Genomic DNA, 19,005 nt, shown 5'->3' on the forward strand with positions numbered 1-19,005 from the left:
AGCGGAAAAAAAAAAGAGGACAGTGGAGGGTAAGTCAGGGATGGAGCAATGAGGAGTACTGGAGGAAGGGAAGGAGAACTCCTAACTTACAGGTTAAAAAAAAAGCCACTCACTTCAAAAACTTTTATCATCTCTTTCATGGCTTCTGGAGATGGTGATCTGCCAACAGCCATCTACACTCGTGCACACGAAGCCTCGTGGAGAGCAGCATGATGTAAGGAGCGTGTGCACTCATGGCATTGCTGTGCTGGGCGGAGTGCTGGCTGTGCACTGTGCTGGAGCCTTGCAGCTGTACATACAGGCTAGACCATGCTCTGCACACTGATGTAGCTGTAGGTGTCCCTGTTCCTTTCAGGGGAAGTGGACGAGGTGACTCTTAAAGGCCCGTTCCCACTCAGATGACTCTATGATTCTATAACCATTCAGGTGGAGAAAACAGTGGGATGCAGGAGCAGCAGCTGGCACACTTCTCAGGGCCACTGCAAGTTTGCTGAGAGGTGTTAATATAGCACAAAGGAATTGCTTTGTCTTCAGCCTTTTGGTTATTTCTCTCTTAAAAATGCTCTTTTTGAAAGGCTCCTCACCACAGAAAGCCCCTAACTAAATCCCAGCCCTGCAGCAGAGTTAGTGCTTGCTCCCTGGGCTACTAGTGAACCTGTGATCTTAATCAGCTGCAGACTGACTGCAGAACTTGCTTTCAGTCCAACTTAACTGTTTTTGCTTGGTTTATCTTAGAACAACAGCAGTCAGTCATGCCACTCATCCCGTTGCACACAGAGGGTTTTTAACGCTTGAGTCCTGTGTCACAGCACGCTAAACATGACAGATATGGATTTTTTTTGCTGTAGCATCTTTTCCCAATGCTAGTGCCAACTGCTGCATTTGCCAGCACCAGTGTCACACCCGTGTTCGTTGTCCTACTGCTTTAGGCTTGACCAACTGGCTGCTTGCTCCACTTTTGAGGTTATGAGCTATCGCCGTCGTATTCATCATCTTCTATTAGAACTCCAGCCTCTTAGTCGACAGGGACCTCTTACCCTGAGTGGATCATTTTGTTCCTCATGGGTGCCTTCATGTGTTTCACAATCGTATTTCAAAAGGGAATTTCTCAGGTACTATGATAACTCATGCACTATCCTCTGTCTTACCCCTCCAAGCTTATTCTTGCGCAGATCACTAAAAATATTGTTAGGCTACTTGTGAGTGAGACCCCCTGTCTGCTTGGCAGAGCACTACCATCAGCACTTTTAGCCTTTGTCAGTCAGGAGACTTTTTGGAGCTGGGGTTCCTGGTGTTTGCACAGCCCCCAAGGTGCTGGAGATTGAGCCTGTGACATTAAACTCTAGATGCTGTTGTCAAATAAATGGTAAATCACAATAATCTGCTATTAAAAGAATAACTGTTGAACTATCAAATATTAACAAATATTAACAAATATTGCCCTTTTTTATAGTTAACTTTCCTAATTAATAGAAATAGATGGTATTTTTCATAACTAACTGTGTCCTAGGGAGATAAAGAGCATAATGCAGATTTTGCTAATAGTATTTTGCAGTTGTTATACAAATACAAATACAGTACTTACTTTAATGTTTGAATTTCTATTGTATTTTTTTTTTAAATTTAGTTCCTGCATTTTAATGCAACAGTGGGGGCATGCACTTACCTGCTTGCCACTGCTGCTACCATGCTACCAAGACAGTAAATCATTTTCCTCTGTCTCGGAATTCTCACGTAACATAAAGCTTTCATGCAGATTTAACACAGTCAAGATTCACAGCTTCCTAGTTTTGAGGTGATTGCTGGGAGTGCTGTAGGACTGTCCTGGAACATGCTTGTTAGCTCTCTTGTATCAGTGTCCATTTTTAGCAGAAGACCTTAAACAGAACTTTCAAACTCAGGAGAATCACTATAATCATCCAAACTCATCTCTTGATACTACCCTTATTTCATGGTAAGTATTAATTTTATTTAGCTCTCTTTTTTTCTAAAGGGTCTACTGCATATTTGCCTTGGGGTGATCACAAGACAAATCTCTGTCTCTCATGCACAAATATGAGTGTATAGGTGAATGGCATGCTGCTGAAGCAGTGCAGTAACTCTGTGTCCTGTGTCTCTTTTGAAGCTGAGAAACATGCTGGTGTGTCTTGTGTGACAGCATCTATGGATGACATACAGTTTGAAGAGGCTGCCAGGTACAAAAACGGCTAGCAATCATCAAATATTTTCACTTTAGAATTTTTTATTTGGCAGAGATAAACTGAGGCATTGTAAAATCATGGTAAAATGGGCCAGTAAACTCTTTAAAGTTACGGGGTTCAGTCTCCAGATTGTTTTTTTCTGTCTGTGATAGCCTGACACTACTAGAAACAATCAATTTCTAAAGTCCAAAATAACCTGTACTTATTTGACCTGGCAACATCGATACCAGGTGAGAAACCAGTGGCCTAGTGATCTTCGGCTGTAGTTTATGTGAATGCTACATGACATCACTTATCTTATTAAATAAGGAATACACACCTATGAAAGTTAGTGTATGACTTTTTTCTATCATTTGTATTACAAATGCTTTTTCTCACCATCTTTCTATCAACTCTTCCTAAAAAAAAATCTTCTGATAATCTTCAGATAGCAAAACAAATGTTCTGCATTTGTGATTATTCAGTACTTACTAAGTCTACAAAGCAGTAGGTGCTTAAAAGGCAAACAATTTTTTAAAAAACATCTTTCATGATTTTCCAAGGAAAAAAAAGATACTGTAGGAGGAAATGGCATGTTTTTTTCTGAACTTTATCTTGCCATGAACTTAGAGCCATTACTTGTAGTTAATGCTGTAATGAACCGTTTATGTAAAAGCCATGGTTGACTAACAATTAAATAGGCAAAACTATGTGTGGAAGTTTGTCGTATTACAGAATGTGAGCTACTGCAGCAGCAAGACACAAACAAAAGAAGAAAAATGGTCTGTAAACTTCCCATTTGTATATTTGCATCTTACAAACTGGAAATTAATGAGTACATAAGTGATGGCGCAGATGGGATAGAACTGCTTACCTACCAATGTACATGCAAGGGCGATCATGATAATAAGCCAAGAAACACTGCCTGTCAGATATACAGCTGATGTTAGTTGAAAAGAGAACATGAGTGTAAAATAAGCATCCACTCACACTGCTAAACAACAGATTTTTAGACTAGTGGCTTCAAACGTGAGAACCTGAAGCAGTAGTACAGTGGGTGAATATGGTCATGTTGAAATCACAGCGTGTTTTTCATCTGTTGTAAAAGAAGCTTTAAAATGTTTGTCTTAATTGTATTTGTTTTGTGGTTTTAAACTTTTCCTTAGGAAAAAAAGCCTGTTCATGAAAACAGTAATCTCAGGGCTCTGTGAGTGAAGTCAGGGCAATGTTTTTTTCTTTCTGGCACAGTATTTCAGACTTCAGTAGCTTCAGACTTGTTTCTGAAAGCAGACCCAAGCTTCTAAAGAAGATACTGTCCTTCCCAATTTGTTTCTAACTATTTTTCTTGTTCTACTTCCACTTACAGTGCCAGTTTTTCATTAATAACATTAAGTTATGCACAAGCCTAGTAACTGTGAAGTCATTTCAGTAATTATTCTTCAGCCTCAGCTCAGCCCTAACGTTTCCAAAACTTCACCAGATTATGCAAACATTTTGAGTAGGAGAGCTCTTGTATTTTACAAATTTTAAGTTACTGGCTGTAAGGTTTCATTCACCTAAACTCAGATTGCCAGATGTTCTGTAGGGATTAACTCTTCTGTGCTTATATCTTGTCAATTGGCATGGAAACACAACTTCTCATTGTGCATCCATATATTGCTAAACTCAGCTTTATGCCATGATAACAAATAAATCCTTCTTTCTTGTCTTTTAAAATGCAGCAGCTCAGTGGTAGAAAGAAAATCTGGCTTTAAATGACATTTCACTTTCACTAATACTCTGTGAGTTGTTCTGATAGATTTCAGACTCCTCTTGCCAGTTACAAGAAAAAGTGTGATGTTCTATGACTTCTGCCCAAGCTAATCAGCTGTCTTGTCTTAGATAAATTGGTTTTTCCAAAGACAGAATACATGATGTAGTGTAAAAAATTCCATTTTGAAACAGCTCTGGAAAGTACATAGAAAGACATTTCTTGATCATGCTGCATTACAATCTCCATTCTGACATCTTTATTTTCTGATATGGCCATGGACCCCAGAGGACATGCTTCTGCAATGAAATGTGAGTTCTGGTAGACAGACTGGAGTACCAGGGGAGATGTAAGTCAGTCAGGCAGTGTAATGTTTCTGAAATCCAAACCTGTCTTGTTGCAAGTCTAGCTCCTCAGGTTAAGTGAGATCACATCCAACTTTATACTTCCCTCAAGTTCTGCATTTTCTCAAACATAACAGACCCAGTCCTACCTCTCCAGCCTCTGTTATGCAATATTCTTAAAAAGAGGAAGAAGAGTCATCAGGGAGGTATTACTAGAAAAGGCCTGAAACAATCTTTTGTGGAAAATTGTGAAGTGCTCTTTGGGTAGAGACTCACACAGTCCCTGCTAGGCATGGGACCTCGGGGACAATCTGACAACGCGATGTTGTTCACAGGTGCTGTGATGTTGTTCACAACTCTCTGAACTCACTTTCTTTAGAGGAAAGCATCATACTTGCTAATAGTGTGTGCCACAGTCGAGTTTATCTACTGAGTTTATCTTTTTTGATCTTGTGCTTCTCATTACCTTTATCCTCTTGGAAGTTTGTGGTAGACACAGAATCCTGTGGGGAAGAAGGAGCATCAGGGTCCAACTCCTAGCTCCAAAAGAGGAAACTCCCAAACTCTGTGTCTGAGAGTGCTGTCCAAACACTTCTTGAACTCTGGCAGCTCAAGACTGAGCCTACTGCCCTGGGGAACTGTGCCATGCCCACCGCCCTCTGGTGCAGACCCTTTCCCTCACCCCCAGCTGCCTCTCTCCTGACACAGCTCCATGCCGTTCCCTCGGGCCTTGTCGCTGTCACAGAGCAGAGCTCAGCACTGCTCTCCGCTCCCTGTGAGGAGCTGCAGCCGACATCAGGCCTCCCCTCAGCTCCTCTGCTCTGTGCTGAGCAAACCCATTCACCCTTCCCTGCATACCCTTCTCCATGTTTGCAGCCCTCCTCGGGCACCCTCTGATAGCTCTGTGTCCTTCTCACAGCCAGCCCACACGCAGTGCTGGAGGTGAGGCCGCACAATGCAGAGCACAGCGGCACCACCCCTGCCCTCGCAGCGCTGGGCCCAATGCACCCCAGGCACGGCTGGCCCTTCGGGCTCCAGGGCACACTGCTGGCTCGCGTTCACCTTGCTGCCACCAGAGCCTCAGATCCTTTTCTGCAAGGCTGCTCTAAGCCTCTCATCCCCCGGTCTGTACATACGCACTGTGTCAGGCGCAGAATTCATCACTTCTTTTGTTAAACTTCTAATTGGTGATTGCCTGGAATTATGTTAATGTTTGTGTATAGTAGAAAAGCTTCTACATATCTTGAAAAGCTATGTGTCTGCAAAATGTCCTAAATCATACCTCCAGCCACTTTTTTTCCTGTCTATCCCACTTGTATTCTTGAATGTGAACAAGAAAGAGAAAATTTGTATGCCCAATGTAAATTCATTCTTCTTGTCTGGTGCTTAAAGGTTTCTTATTTTCCGTTTTAGTGTTTGAAAACAACTTGCTTGAAATTCTGGGAGTAAGAGAAATAGTTTAAGAAAAGGCATACCTTTACACATCAAAACCCTATTCATTAAATTAGGAAGAAACAATAAATTATATATTTTAAATAAACTGGGATCATACTGTGCCAAGTTCTTAAGTTGCAAATTTTTGTCAAGCTACATTTGGCATTCATGGATGTTGCTTGCTGCACTCTGGATGTGCAGCATCCTTAGCAGCTTTAAGTCAGTCTGATTTCCATGACGTCAGTGGCCTGTTATTTTACTGTGGTTCTCACCATGCATATCAGTAAAAGGCTCAATAAGACAGCTCTTACTGAGCCTCTTAAGGAGGCTGCCTTCTTTCAACTTTGCCTAGTAGCAGGATATTAGAAATAAGAATCAGTCCTAGTATATAAGAAGCATTTTACAAGTTCCGTAAGGAAAGAATGTGTTCTCATAGCCAGTTGATTTTATGTAGACGAAAATGTATTATTCTGCTTAGATATTCTGTGTAGACAAATGAAAAAGAGGAGTAGTTGTCAGAAGCATGCTGCTAGGATAGAAGGGGCCTGCTGCAGCCCTGCACATCCAAAACACAGAAAGTAAACTCCTTCCATATCCTTCAGAAACTTAAAAGAGCACTTGGGAATGGAGCACAGACCGGAAATACTTCCTAGTGTTTATGTATGTGTATGCTAGAGAATGTATATAGAGCATATCCCATGCAGTTTTGCAGGTAGGTATACTCAGTAACTTGGTATAACTTTTGAGGCAAGATATGCCTTTGAGCAAAAGCAGACTCTAGTCTTAAGGACTGGGGTGCTGAGCATACCAACTGATAAGTTTACGCAGTTTTCTGAGTGACTGAAATCATTACTGAGCATGATGTTGAGTATTATTGAAGCCTGACTTACAAATAATTGCGCTTAACATTTTGCACTGCATTTACAGTGCCAGTAGAAGGTACAAACTCATCACAGCCATGATTACACACCATAACAAGATTTTACTCTTCTTAACAGAGTTGGACAAGTTATTACCATCAAAGCGAAGGTGAACAGAGCATTCAAAACCAGCATGGAGGTAAGAGGTTACCACTTGTATAACCACATAATGATGCTTCAAGTACAGAGAAGAGAGATGGGAGGAGGAATACAACAAGGGCCCAACCTTACTAGTTTCAGAAGGTGCTTTCTACAGATCTATAAAAAACAGCACTGCCTAATGAAACTCTAGTTTCATAAGACTATTATAACTCCATATTGCCTGTTAAATAATCCATGTCAAAGTAGAAACTAGACCCTGAAGACTTAGAATATTTGGCAGATATTATGGACAGGATGAGATAGATGGTGTTAGTCCAGTCCTAAGCTATTAGAGTCAAAGGAGTCTTTGGATCAAAGCCAGGGTCTACTGAATATGTGGAGTTGTAACTTGTGATATGGGCATATTTTTCTCAGTGGGGTGCATGTTCTTCGTATTGTAATAATGCATTGTCCAATCACTTGAAATGAGAATTAAGGCCTAAGAATAATTTTTTCTGACTTCTGCCCAAGTCCAGTTTTTCTTAATATCAATGGGAATTATGCATATTCTAGAAGAATAATTTAGAACACAATTTAAAAATAAAACATCAGAAGGTTTTATGCACATCAGGCCTTTTTCAGAGGTTCAAATGAATTTCTTCAAGTGTTCTGCATGTTTATAAAGATTTAATTGTTCATACATATAGTAGATTTGGATGAGAACTCCAAACGATACACAAGTAATTAGATATCCATAAGCTAAGTGTCTGTCCTACTTTTTATTTTACCCTGTTACTGATAGGAAGCATCCATATACTAAAAACTTTTCAGGGATCAGAGAATACTGATATTCTTAAATGTTTGGAGCTCTATCAGTAATAGCAGATCAGTCTTTTTACTTTTGTTCTTCCTTTAGGTTCAAGAGACAGGATGTGATTAATTTGATACACAATGTGCTGCTTTATCTGAATTCAACTGACAATGGTGTAATTACTTTTTTTGTCCCTTTGTCTTACTACCTCCTTTCCTGTAGGTTGGCATCAACGTTACAGTGCAGGATATTTTGACTAATGTTGAAAAAATTGTGAGTGTGGCATATGCAACATATGTAGTCAAGCCAGTTGGTGCTGAAAAGGTATTCTTTTTGTTTTGTTCTGTGGTTGAAGTTGGGACGAAGTTTCTCTGAAATATTCCAAATTTTATATGGTGAAACATGGGAAAACACAGATAAGAGTTTATTCTGTTTAATAGTAGAAAGAGCAGTATAAAGTCCTGACAATAAGGAAAGTGCTTTTTCCACAACTATTCTGAAATTCTTAGCCTTTTTTATAATTTTTTCCTCTTTGTGTAGTAGAACTGGTGCCATTACAAGGGCTCAGTGTTGGCAGATGTATGCATGGAAGAAATATTCCTTTGAGTCTGCACCATCTCTCTCCTTTTCAGAAACTGATTTACATATATGAGAGGGATTGGGAGAGTTCATGCATTTATTTTTTCTTTTTCATTCTTCACCTCTTTTGAAGAGGTTGTTCTTCAAAACAATCTCTTGTTTTGAAGAGATTTCTTCTTCAGACAGAAGAAATTTTTTAAGCTGTCTTCCAGTGTAAATTAATTATTAAGCATTTATGTTAAATAGCTTTCATGCCACTGTTGTCTATTCTTCTCAGTATCTAGCCCCCTGGACATGTTCAGTGGTCAGTCATGGTATACTGTTCAGCCTGTTTCCCATTGCGGTGCTCAGCAGGCACTGTTCTTCTGATATTTTCCTGTAAGAGAGGCTGTGTACTCTTCACATCTTCTTAATAAACTCCTTTATATGTAGTCTGCTTCGTAACACAAACTGCTAGAACCATATTTCATTTCTCATTTTCTTGACTCTGTTAATGTGTTATAAAAATGCATCTGCCTTTTTAAAATATTGAGTGGGGATTGGTAGAGAGTAGTCACAGAATGATAGAATCACTGAATCACAGGATGGCTTAGGTTGGAAGGGACCTAAAGCCCACCCAGTTCCAACCTACTGCCATTGGCATCTTTGCTACCCAGCTGACCGCCCAGGACCCCAGCTATTTCTTTTCTTTTCTGCAACAATACACGACAACTTGCTGAAGAAACAGTTCAGAACACTTTTACCAGAAGTAAAGCTTCCAGGTTAATAGCTAAATTAGTTAATCTGAGGGCACTAAAATGTTATGAAGTAAAGATTGTTTATTAAACATTTGAGATCATAGCCATGGCATTAACCCATTTACCTTTTGCCCAAATTTCCAGAGAGGTTATTTCAGGATTAAGTTGGTGATGATTAACTATGACTAGGTTTAAGACAGGACTGCCTGGAGAGAATTTAAAACTTCAGTTCTAATTCTATTGGAAATTAAGCTCTTGGGGAAATTAAAGAACAGTCTTTACAAGCCCTTTTTTCCTGAGCAATTGTTGCCAAAGCTGTGCAGAGAGCAACAGCATACATTCACCGCCTTTCAGCTGAGATATTTGGAAAAGGCTAGGAAGCTCTCAAGTAAGATCAGAGATGAGACAAGAAAACTAGAAAAGCATTTTGAGTAAAGACTCTAAGATTGAGAAATAATGGCAGCACTACCACGTGATGCAAAATATTGGTATTGTCTGTTTTACAGAGCCTGTGCATTATTTTTAGGTTTCTGGAGCCTGATCTTGTAAATAAATCACACAAGTGATATATTAAGGTCTTTTTTTTTTCTTACTTATTTATTTGTTTGTGTGTTTGTTTATTTAAACTGCATGTGTTATCATGGATAAGTACCTATAAAAGCTAAAAGAATGTCATTGGGTTTTAACAAATGACTCTGAAAAGATAATGCAGAACCCCTTGAACTTTGGCTCTGTGCTTGTTTGTATTAATCAGATGTGTCATCTTCGAAAATTGATAACAAAAGATTATAGAAAATGCTGATGGTATTTTGAGTTCAAAGTGCATGCTATGATTGTAGAATCAAGAGCCTTTTTTTATTTTTATTTTTTTTTAATTTGTACAGATTGAATTAGAACCTGTAAAGCTTCTGTCTGCAGAAGACCATCTGGAGCATGCCCTGGCTACTGAAAGGAAAAGAATCCGACTGGGCTACCAAGAGGTTTTTCAGAACCTAATGCAGGAGAGTAATAAAGATGGTGACTACTATGGTCAGTACAGAACATGGAGTAAATAACTTATGGAGCAGTTCATACATTTGAGTATAGCTTCTTGAGGTGGTGGTGTCAGATTGTAAAGAATGTGCCAGATTTGTGATGCTGTGTTGGATAGTTGCACTAATATAATAGTATTGCTTTCAGAAATTCCAGATTTAAATTGCAGGACCAAAGGCAAAGCACATGTTGAATACGTGTGAAATGCAGATCTTCTTATGTGTAAGGATTAACAGTCCATGCAGAACTTTGCAATGCAGTAATAAAGTCCTCAAGACTAATTATAAGGTGGAAAGAAGGTTAAAGTCTATTCATGAGTATGACTGTGGAAGAAAGCACTGAGAACTGTGTTCCTGCTGAGAGATATTTCCAACATGCAGAGAATTCTTCATTATGTAATTGTTATAACAGGTTAAAAAAATTTAAACTCCTCAGGACCAAGTTAGAAAAATTCAGACAAGAAACAAGTTAATATTTAAGTCTGCTAGAAATATCCTTTCTTAAAGGCAATTGTACTCCAAAGTTGCTATGTAAAAGAAAATGAAGGAAATTACTAACAAATTTTTAAGAAATCTGCTCTTATTTTGAAATTCTGAATGGTAACTACATAAAAACAATGGCCAGTATGTATCTTTATTAAGGAAAGATGAAACATCTTTTAAATACAAATTATAGTCTTGAGTTAATAAGTGTGTAGAGACTAATACAAGAAAAAAAGTGTTTGTCTCTTGATAATTGCCTCACAGAAAGTGGCAATCCCATGAAAAATAGATCAGAGATGCTGTTTTTGCCTTGTCTTGCCTAGAATTTCCTGGAAGGGCCTTATCATGGTAAGCACAAATTCACCTACTTCAGGAGGCAGAATGAGCATAACAGGAGAAAGAGAGAAGAAAATACTGCATTAGATGCTTCCAGGTAGCATATTCAGAAAGTGAAGTTTGTCTTCTGAATAGGTGTTATGAAACAACTTAAGCAGTTCCAAAGTTCTGTTTAGTCAAATGTGTCCACGCAGTTATATAGTCATAAAGCCAGTTAATTAGGGCAAAATTCAAAAGTACCGTTCAGGTCAAGTAGCAAGTATTACAGATGTGCACTTAGTAAATTACTGACATCGTCTCATGCCTAAAAGCATTCTTTAAAAATATAACTGAAAAAGCAAAGTGACCAGTCACTTGAAAGTGGAATTGGAAATGCTTGAATAACAGAAGGTTATTATTAATTCAGATATGTCTTTTTTCCTTATTTTATGCCTTCTATATTGTTTCTAATAATGAAAAATTTGTAAGTAGCAGGTTATGAAATAATCATGCAATACTCCAACTTAGACACATTTTCACAGATGCCTATCATACATGGTGGTCAAAATCTGTGAAAAGTATTTGAATAAGTGGTAAACAGTTTTAACAGTATCCATTAGAAGTTACACATAGCAATCATGAATAAAGCAAGCACAGACTCTGACATTTGGCTGTAAGTGTTCTCTACTAACCAAGCTTCACAGTTATTGCTTCTGATGCAGCATCTTCAGAGAAGATAGCCTGGGAAGGAAGGATCGCTGTGCTGTCAGTCATAGACCTAGGACTACACCATCCACCATCCACCAGCTCTAGCTAGAATGGTAGAACAGAACAAATCATCACTATCTTTCTGCCCTTAGAAAGAACAGAGGTTTTCCCCTGTATCCCTTTTTTCATTTTTCCTTTCGAGTGTATCTGAGGCAAATGGCACACTTCAGTAACTGGGAATATCTTTCTTTTGGCTATCAGAGTTAATAGCTGAAATAATTCATTATACATTGCTGCTATATTTCAGATACTTTTGAAGAAGAAGATGCGATTTCAGCTGACCTTACTCATGTACAGAGTATTGAGCTTGTCCAACCTCCTCATGCAAACCATCATGGAAACACTTTTGGTGGTCAGATCATGGCTTGGATGGAGACAGTAGCAAATATTTCAGCAAGGTACTTTCTTCATCATAGTCTTTGTATATGTTTCTAAGTGGATGTATTCCTCCCATTTGATATTTAGGGTTTCAGTGGGATTTATGATGTGAAAAAAGCAGATCCAAATCTGCTTGCCTTTTCTTCTTAAGATTGCAGGAGGTCTTTAAGCAGTTTATGTGGTACATTTACCACAGCATGCCACACTACTGTTAGAGTCGTGTTTTGTTCACTCTGTTACACCCATGCAGGCCCTAAGGCAAAAGAGGCTATATTATTTGCCTGAAACTCCCTGCAGAAAGTCAGCATTAGGAATAGGAATAGAATCCCACCCTCCTTGTGGTTGGTGAAGTGTTTTAAAAGCAGTGGCAGTCGTTAAGTCTTAATAAAACTCATACTGGCTCTATATCAATGGATAGCCAAAAATAGAGAGACTTCTAAATGGTGGTCTACAAATCCTTACCAGAGGAAAGAATAAGTCAGGGAAGAAGAATCAGAAGAACCAGGTTCTTTTTATCGATGCACACACTGAATAGATGCTTAACCTCTACAAGTCACCTAGCCTTTGAGTCCCACATTCTGTGGGTTCTGATATTTTCAGTAGTGTAATTTGCTTTGACATATTGAGATAATAAGTACAAAATATTTTTGTGACACTGTCTAGCATTGCTTGTCATTATGGCCTGGCCATATTGTCATTAAATTCTTCTTCTCTGAATTTGAACTGTTATTTATCTTCCTCTTTGTTCTTGAATGGTATACAGAGCTTCTTTGTAAGCAACCCTTGAATTTCAGTTTCAATTCTTCTTGCATACCAAGTGACCTATCTCACTGTAGGGATGTTAGATTTGTTTTTGTTTTTTAACTTTAATAATTAAATTACTTTTCCATTCATAATTCATGTATTTCTGACTTGGAGATAGTAGTTGTACTGATAGGAATCTATGAAGGATGCTCTGAAAGTAATGCCTCATATTTCATTATGTTGGCCCGTGTCACCAGAGACAGATGTTGGTGGTAGGGCAGTAGATGTTGAATCTTCCTGCCAATACTGTTACATTTTGTTTCTGTGCGACAGATGGCAGCAGAGGAACATCTGACATGGAAGTGCATATGAAGTAAAAGTGTGTGAGCTCCTCCATGTGGAAAAAAATGACACCCACTGACATTTATTGACGTTTTCTGAGCATTTATAGAAACCAGCCAGATTTGAGCATAGTGAGGGGTGGGTGGTGCCTTTCAGCAGTGATGACAGCAATGTGAAGGTCAAACCATGTTCCAGATGCCTATGCAGATTGTTCTGAGAGCTGCATGCACTCACTGTTGAAAATGCATGTTGACTATGTTGAGAAATGGTGTTTTGTAGCTGAGGATTCTCTCTGTCAAGTAATGTTGTTGTACGGTTTGTATCTGTGGTAGTTTCCCTGGAAATAAATAAGAGGCATTATTTTTGGCACACCCTATGTGCTTTCCTTAGTTAGAACTGCTTGTTTTATTAACATGAAAATGGACTGACCTTACCTACTGTTGTGTAATTACATTCATTGGCTTCAAAGGCTTCAGATTTGTACCATAATTTGACCCAAAATGTTTGCTTGTTTTCATTTGATAAGTTTAACCTATTGAGAATAATAAAGTAAAGGGAAACATCAGCAAAGCAAGTACTGAAAATATTTTCATTGGAATAATGAATGTCAAACATGCTTTGTCGTGTTGAAAATTTCAAGATTAATAACTGATGACATTTCAAGATTAGTAACTGATGACAAAGGATGGTTGAAAACAGTGATACTGTAATTTCTGCTTGAGAAGCAGCTAGTTTTCCTAGAAACCTTTTCTGAGGCCACTTGTAATTAGATGTGACCTTTGAAGCTGTCATTTAGGTATTGCTGTGGCCACAGATTTTGACAGAGAAATAGAGCAGGAGGGCTAACACTTGAAAAAGTAAATTTGTAGGGACATTTGAAAGGTTACTTACCTTCTCCTCCCTCTTTTTTGCCTGGATGATAGATGAAAATCTTACAGATAGTAGTAAAGCCATCCAAATATTAGTTTGAGCCAGATTAGTCACTTTTATGTCTCAAACTTCCAGAAGTATTCAGGCCACAGCTTTCCTGGAAAAACAGCATATTTAGGCCAAATTTCTGTTTTATTACTTTTTTTATTGTCAATAATACTGTATTTGCAGCGTTATTTTGAACTTTCTAAATGAGATAACTATTGAATGTTTTAAATCAGAAGAGCAAGTTATTCTTAATGAAAATACAAAGTCATTTGAATGTCTTAGTCTATTAAAAAGATGTACCAGTCAATTAATTAGCAACAGATAATTGTGTGCATTTAACAATACTGGAACATTAGCTTCTCCAATGTTAGCTTCCAGAGTGGAATTGACTTAAAAGCTAGGAATGCTCCAAAACTGTATTTTTAAGTATAAAAACTGCACAATGGAAATCTTGTCTCAGATGTGCATCTGCAGTTCTTAATTGAAAACTTTAGCACACATATATGGGAATTGAGCAGAGTGTGAACGTGAGTGACATTCGTGTATAGTGTTCGTGTGATACAAAGTAATGTCTGCCAACAGTGGGGCCTTTACTACACTTAGAACTGCTGAAGAAACAAACACTTTGCCCACCCTAGGGAGCTTGCAAACTAGACGCTTCTTCCCCCACCTTCGCTCTTAAATTCCACAAACTCTTAAACTCAGTAGAATCATGGAGCATTCCAGGTTGGTGGGGTCCTCAAAAAATCCTCAGATCCTAGCTGTTATGGGAAAAGATAGCTTAGAGGAGGTTATCTAGTGCTGTGTCCAAAATACATCTTGAAAGCCTCTGGTGATGGAGGTCACCATATCCCTGAGGACGTTGTTGCAGTGATTATTCTTGTTGCAAAAAAAAATTGTTTCTTTTATAAAGATAAAAACTTCTCCAGTACAACTTATACCTGTTGCCCCTTGTCTTATCAGTATGGCTCCTTGTGAAGAGAACCTCTGTCACCTTGGTAGCTGGATTGTAAGTGCTGGAATGCTGTGATGAGGTTCCTCTCTCAGTCTTCTGTAAGGTGAAGAGACTTAATTTCTTCAGTCTTTTCTCACTGGATAGGTTCTCCATTCTTTGATAATCTTTGTGCTCCTCTTTTGGACCCTTTCCAATCCATCTGCATCTTTTTTACGCTGTAGAGATCAGAACTGGACATAGTACTCCAGCTGCGGCCTGCAGATTTTTTTCTGACGTGTCAGAGAAATGTTAGGTTGTTGGAATTCCTTATTGTGGATGACACAGTGTGGCAAAATTATTCTAGCAGTGTAGCTTGGATTGATAGGTATCTGTTCCTCTGGTGCCCTGGCTCAAAGAGAAGCTGTGCTTATGCGCACATGTAAAGAGTGCAATCTTCAGTACTACACCAGAAAAATTCTACCATAAAACGTCACAGGCAGTTTGAAAAAAACGAACAAAACAACTCACCTTAACCTGACAGCATGTAGTTGAATACAGTATGTATCGAGTCTGACATAAGAAAAGAGCTCTATAGAACTGGACACAGAAAAGAGAATCCTTTTAAATTTTTATTATTTAACTAAACAGTTCAGGGTTTCTGTATTGGTAAGGAATTGAATGAACATCTTGCTACCCCACTGTGTGCGCTAATTAAAACTATATATGTGCAATTGGTTTTATTAGTAGCTTTTTATTCTTATTTATATAAAATGAGCAGAAAACATTTGACAAAAAAGCAAAAATGTATTGACAAGAGTAGGTCATCATTTCTGTTCAGGTTTCTTTCATTGCTTAAAGGCTTTATGATTAAGCATTTTTGCATCTTGAGCATCATCCTACTACCCATGCAGTAATGCAGAAGTTAATGAAATTATTTGTAAGGTACTGCGTAGCTCTGAAGGCAAGGTATTCGTAGTCTGGTACCAAAATAAAGTAATAACAAACAGTGAGAATTAATCAGTGTTTGTAAAGTGTGTTGAAAATGAAACAGTGTAACATAGGTAGTAGTATTATGTTTGAAGCTTGAATTAAATGCTGTTGGAGCTGAACACTTTAACTGTATTTTGGTGAGTTATGGAGTATACTTTAATCACTGCTGACTTCAGACTTAACAAAGGTGGTTCTTTAATATGACTGGATAATTTGCCTCTTTTTTTCTTTTTCAGTCGCCTTTGTCATTCTTATCCCATCTTGAAATCTGTCAATATGTTTAAGTTCTGGGGTCCATCTGTTGTGGGTGACCGCCTTGTCTTCAATGCAGTTGTGAACAATACATTTCAAAATAGGTAAAGCTCTTCATATACTTATTCCTTGAATTCTCCAGCACCTGCCTAACTGCATGCTTCAGATTTTTATCTAGTAGTTGGCCTTGCCTTACTGAATGAAGTATTTTTCAAATGGAATTTTGAGAGATGTATCTATACATATGTGCTTATATATGTGCATGATCCACCCCAGCGTACAGTTGGCCCTTTTGGCTGCCAGGACACACTGCTGGCCCACATTTACTTTCCTGTCACCAGAGCTCCCAGATTCCTGTCTTCAGGGCTACTCTCATGCCCTGGTCACTGCATACAGGAAGGTAGCCTCTTCATGTTATGCTTCTGGTGAATGTAAAATAAATTCTGTCCTGCTAATTTTTGCTCAGTTTTCTCACTGGTGATTAAATTTTGCTATTTAGCTCAATTTATTTGCTTTTTACTCATTCTATTTGTCTAGTGTCACCTTTTATTTTATTTATTTTATTTTATTTTATTTTATTTTATTTATTTTATTTTATTATTTATCTCTGAAAAGCATCTGTCCATACAGAATAATTTGTTTGTTTCCTGCAGGAAGTATTTGAGTACAGCTTTGTGAACACAGGAAAGTGTTCAACAGTCCTTCTTACTTATCTGAGGGCTACTTTTGCATCACCTGTGGTAGTTCAGTGATTAATTTGAGCTCTTATTTCAGTGTGGAGGTTGGTGTCCGTGTCGAGGCTTATAATTGTGAAGAATGGATCAAGAACCAAGCACGGCATATTAACAGTGCATTTCTCATTTTTAACTCTGTGAATGACAAAGGCGAGCTGCTCACTTTCCCCAAAATCAGACCTGTTACTAAGGTCAGCTGTTATCCTTATACTAGAATGAATGTATGCATGGAATTATATGGTCCTGCTTAGCACACTGCATTTCACACAAGTGGCCACTGTAGACTTGTTGGGAAAGGAAGGTCTAAATAAGGCACTGGAATGCTTCTTCCTGCAGCATACAGAGCATACAAAATGAAGTGTTTACCTCTGATTGCAAAATTGATCGTTACTTTAAACATCCAAAACTGACAAGTGCATTTGAGGGTAGTCATCATTAGAACTTCTGTAGTTAGGGAATGAAGAGAGAAGAAGTATCTGGTGTGCATATTTTCCACTTTTCCTGTTTAGTCTCCAGTGACTGTAGAAGATGCCCAGATAGCAAGAAACTGGCGAAGCTTAGAAATGTTAAATGATTCTTATTTTTAAAAACTCTTAAGGAAGATGAGAAATAGAGTTAGTAGGAAAACCTTGGGAATCAAATCTCATGACACGGGCAGGCTTTCTAGTTCTTTTGGTGTGGAAACAGAAGCATGTGTTTCCCTGAGAGAGGTTCACCAGGCAATGAGAGCAATACAAGCACTGTTCTTGAATTATTTGTTATCACCTCTCGTTAATAAATGCTCAAATTAATGAGATTTTTAGAAACCAGTGTAGGCAGAAATGAAATTATTCTCAAACATCAAGTGTTTATCCAGTATCCAGTGTATTAGGTGAAGTCATAAGGTTCACTCCTACTTCACTCTTGGACTGTTTCCAGAGGAAAGACTGACTCCTACTCTTTTAAAAAATAGGGAAAAATAGCCCACAGCATCTTAACTTGTGCCAGTAGAACAGCACTTCCCTAAAAGACCTGGCTTAGAGGGGGCATCCACAAATTGACCGTCAGGATAAGAAGATCTATACCCTTTCCCACACAGTCAAACAAGCAAGTCTAGGAAAAATGGAAAGGCTATTTAAACTTCAGTGGTTATTAGACTGAACATGGCAGCTGAAATTATTAGTTTGTAATATAAGAAAGGCTGAGATGCACTAATCCAGAGATTCTGCTTATTCTAGTAAAAGCTGCATTTCAGCTCTTTAAGGGAAACAAAAGCTCTTTCCAGAGTATTAGATCCTTCAGAGTGATGAGTCCTGTTGAGCAGTTTGGTTCAGTTTTTGTTCTTGGGTCACTTCCATGCTTCAGAAAAAAATACTCCCTGGCAGAGCAGTAGTAATGGAAGGGAAAGACCTGCTGCCTTGAAAGGCTAGGCGCATCTTTTTGCACTGTGCTTGCTCTACGCCCTAGGTCAGTGTGCACTGAAACAGAAATTCTTCCACATGTCTGGCATGCTTTGAACACTAGATGGTGGTGAGTTGGATTGACAGTTTCATTTTGTTAGGTGCCACATTTTAGAAGGAGTAGAATGTATTGTGGTACACTGCGTGGCTGCCCCTGCATCAGGACAAAAGTGATAGGAGTATGCTGCTGTGATATGATATTTTAAGTGGATTGATTTTGTAACTTAAGGAAATCTTGTCAAGTCAAAAGTAAACCACTGAATCAGATTAATCTGGGGAAAGTTCAACATATGGAGTACAGTTCTTTTTATAATTATAATGCGTTCATGGCGTTTGTCCATCTGTTATATTTTTTAGTTAGTTAGTCTGTTTATTTATTTGTTTTGTATGCATGTGTGTCCCTTAAAATAATCAGATGTGTTATTGTCTGGTTGACTTTGTAAAGGACGGTGTGAGACGATACCATGGAGCTATTGCCCGAAAGAGAATTCGACTAGCCAGGTACAGTTGAACAACAGGGAAAATTTGATTTTGGAAACTCATTTTCAGTATGTCCGCTAAAATGTGGTAATTTGTTAAGAAGTCTTCAGTCTGCTCAAACATAACTGTTATGTTGCTTAACTATCCAGACTGTTCTGCCTTAGTTGTATCAAATTATTAAGGGCTACTCATCCCATAGGCATTTTGTTCTTGGGGTTATTTTTGTCTCCCCCATGATCTTTGAGGAAAAAAAAAAGAGTTACACAAACCTGTCCTGCAGTCAGGAATTGGTAAAATACTTGTAAAGCATTTGGAAGACGCTTAACCCTATAGAACTGGTTGATATGGGCATATATATTAA

General features: G+C 38.4%; 1 protein-coding gene across 5 annotated transcripts in view; it reads left to right on the top strand.

The window, feature by feature from the left end:
• Positions 1-19,005, top strand: part of ACOT12 (acyl-CoA thioesterase 12) — a 30,529-nt gene that overhangs the window by 421 nt on the left and 11,103 nt on the right. For 3 of the 5 annotated variants that reach the window (XM_010726089.2, XM_010726091.2, XM_019610627.2), the window contains exons 2-9: positions 2,126-2,195; positions 6,707-6,767; positions 7,743-7,844; positions 9,721-9,865; positions 11,681-11,831; positions 15,976-16,095; positions 16,766-16,916; positions 18,610-18,665. In XM_010726089.2, the coding sequence (XP_010724391.1) occupies positions 2,126-2,195; positions 6,707-6,767; positions 7,743-7,844; positions 9,721-9,865; positions 11,681-11,831; positions 15,976-16,095; positions 16,766-16,916; positions 18,610-18,665 (856 nt within the window). Of the gene's footprint in view, positions 1-1,653; positions 1,955-2,125; positions 2,196-6,706; positions 6,768-7,742; positions 7,845-9,720; positions 9,866-11,680; positions 11,832-15,975; positions 16,096-16,765; positions 16,917-18,609; positions 18,666-19,005 lie in introns of those variants that run through there. The other 2 variants (XM_019610626.2, XM_010726090.2) reach the window with 2 other exon arrangements.

The sequence above is a fragment of the Meleagris gallopavo genome, chromosome Z, assembly GCF_000146605.3.
Source record: "Meleagris gallopavo isolate NT-WF06-2002-E0010 breed Aviagen turkey brand Nicholas breeding stock chromosome Z, Turkey_5.1, whole genome shotgun sequence".
NCBI lineage: Eukaryota > Metazoa > Chordata > Aves > Galliformes > Phasianidae > Meleagris > Meleagris gallopavo.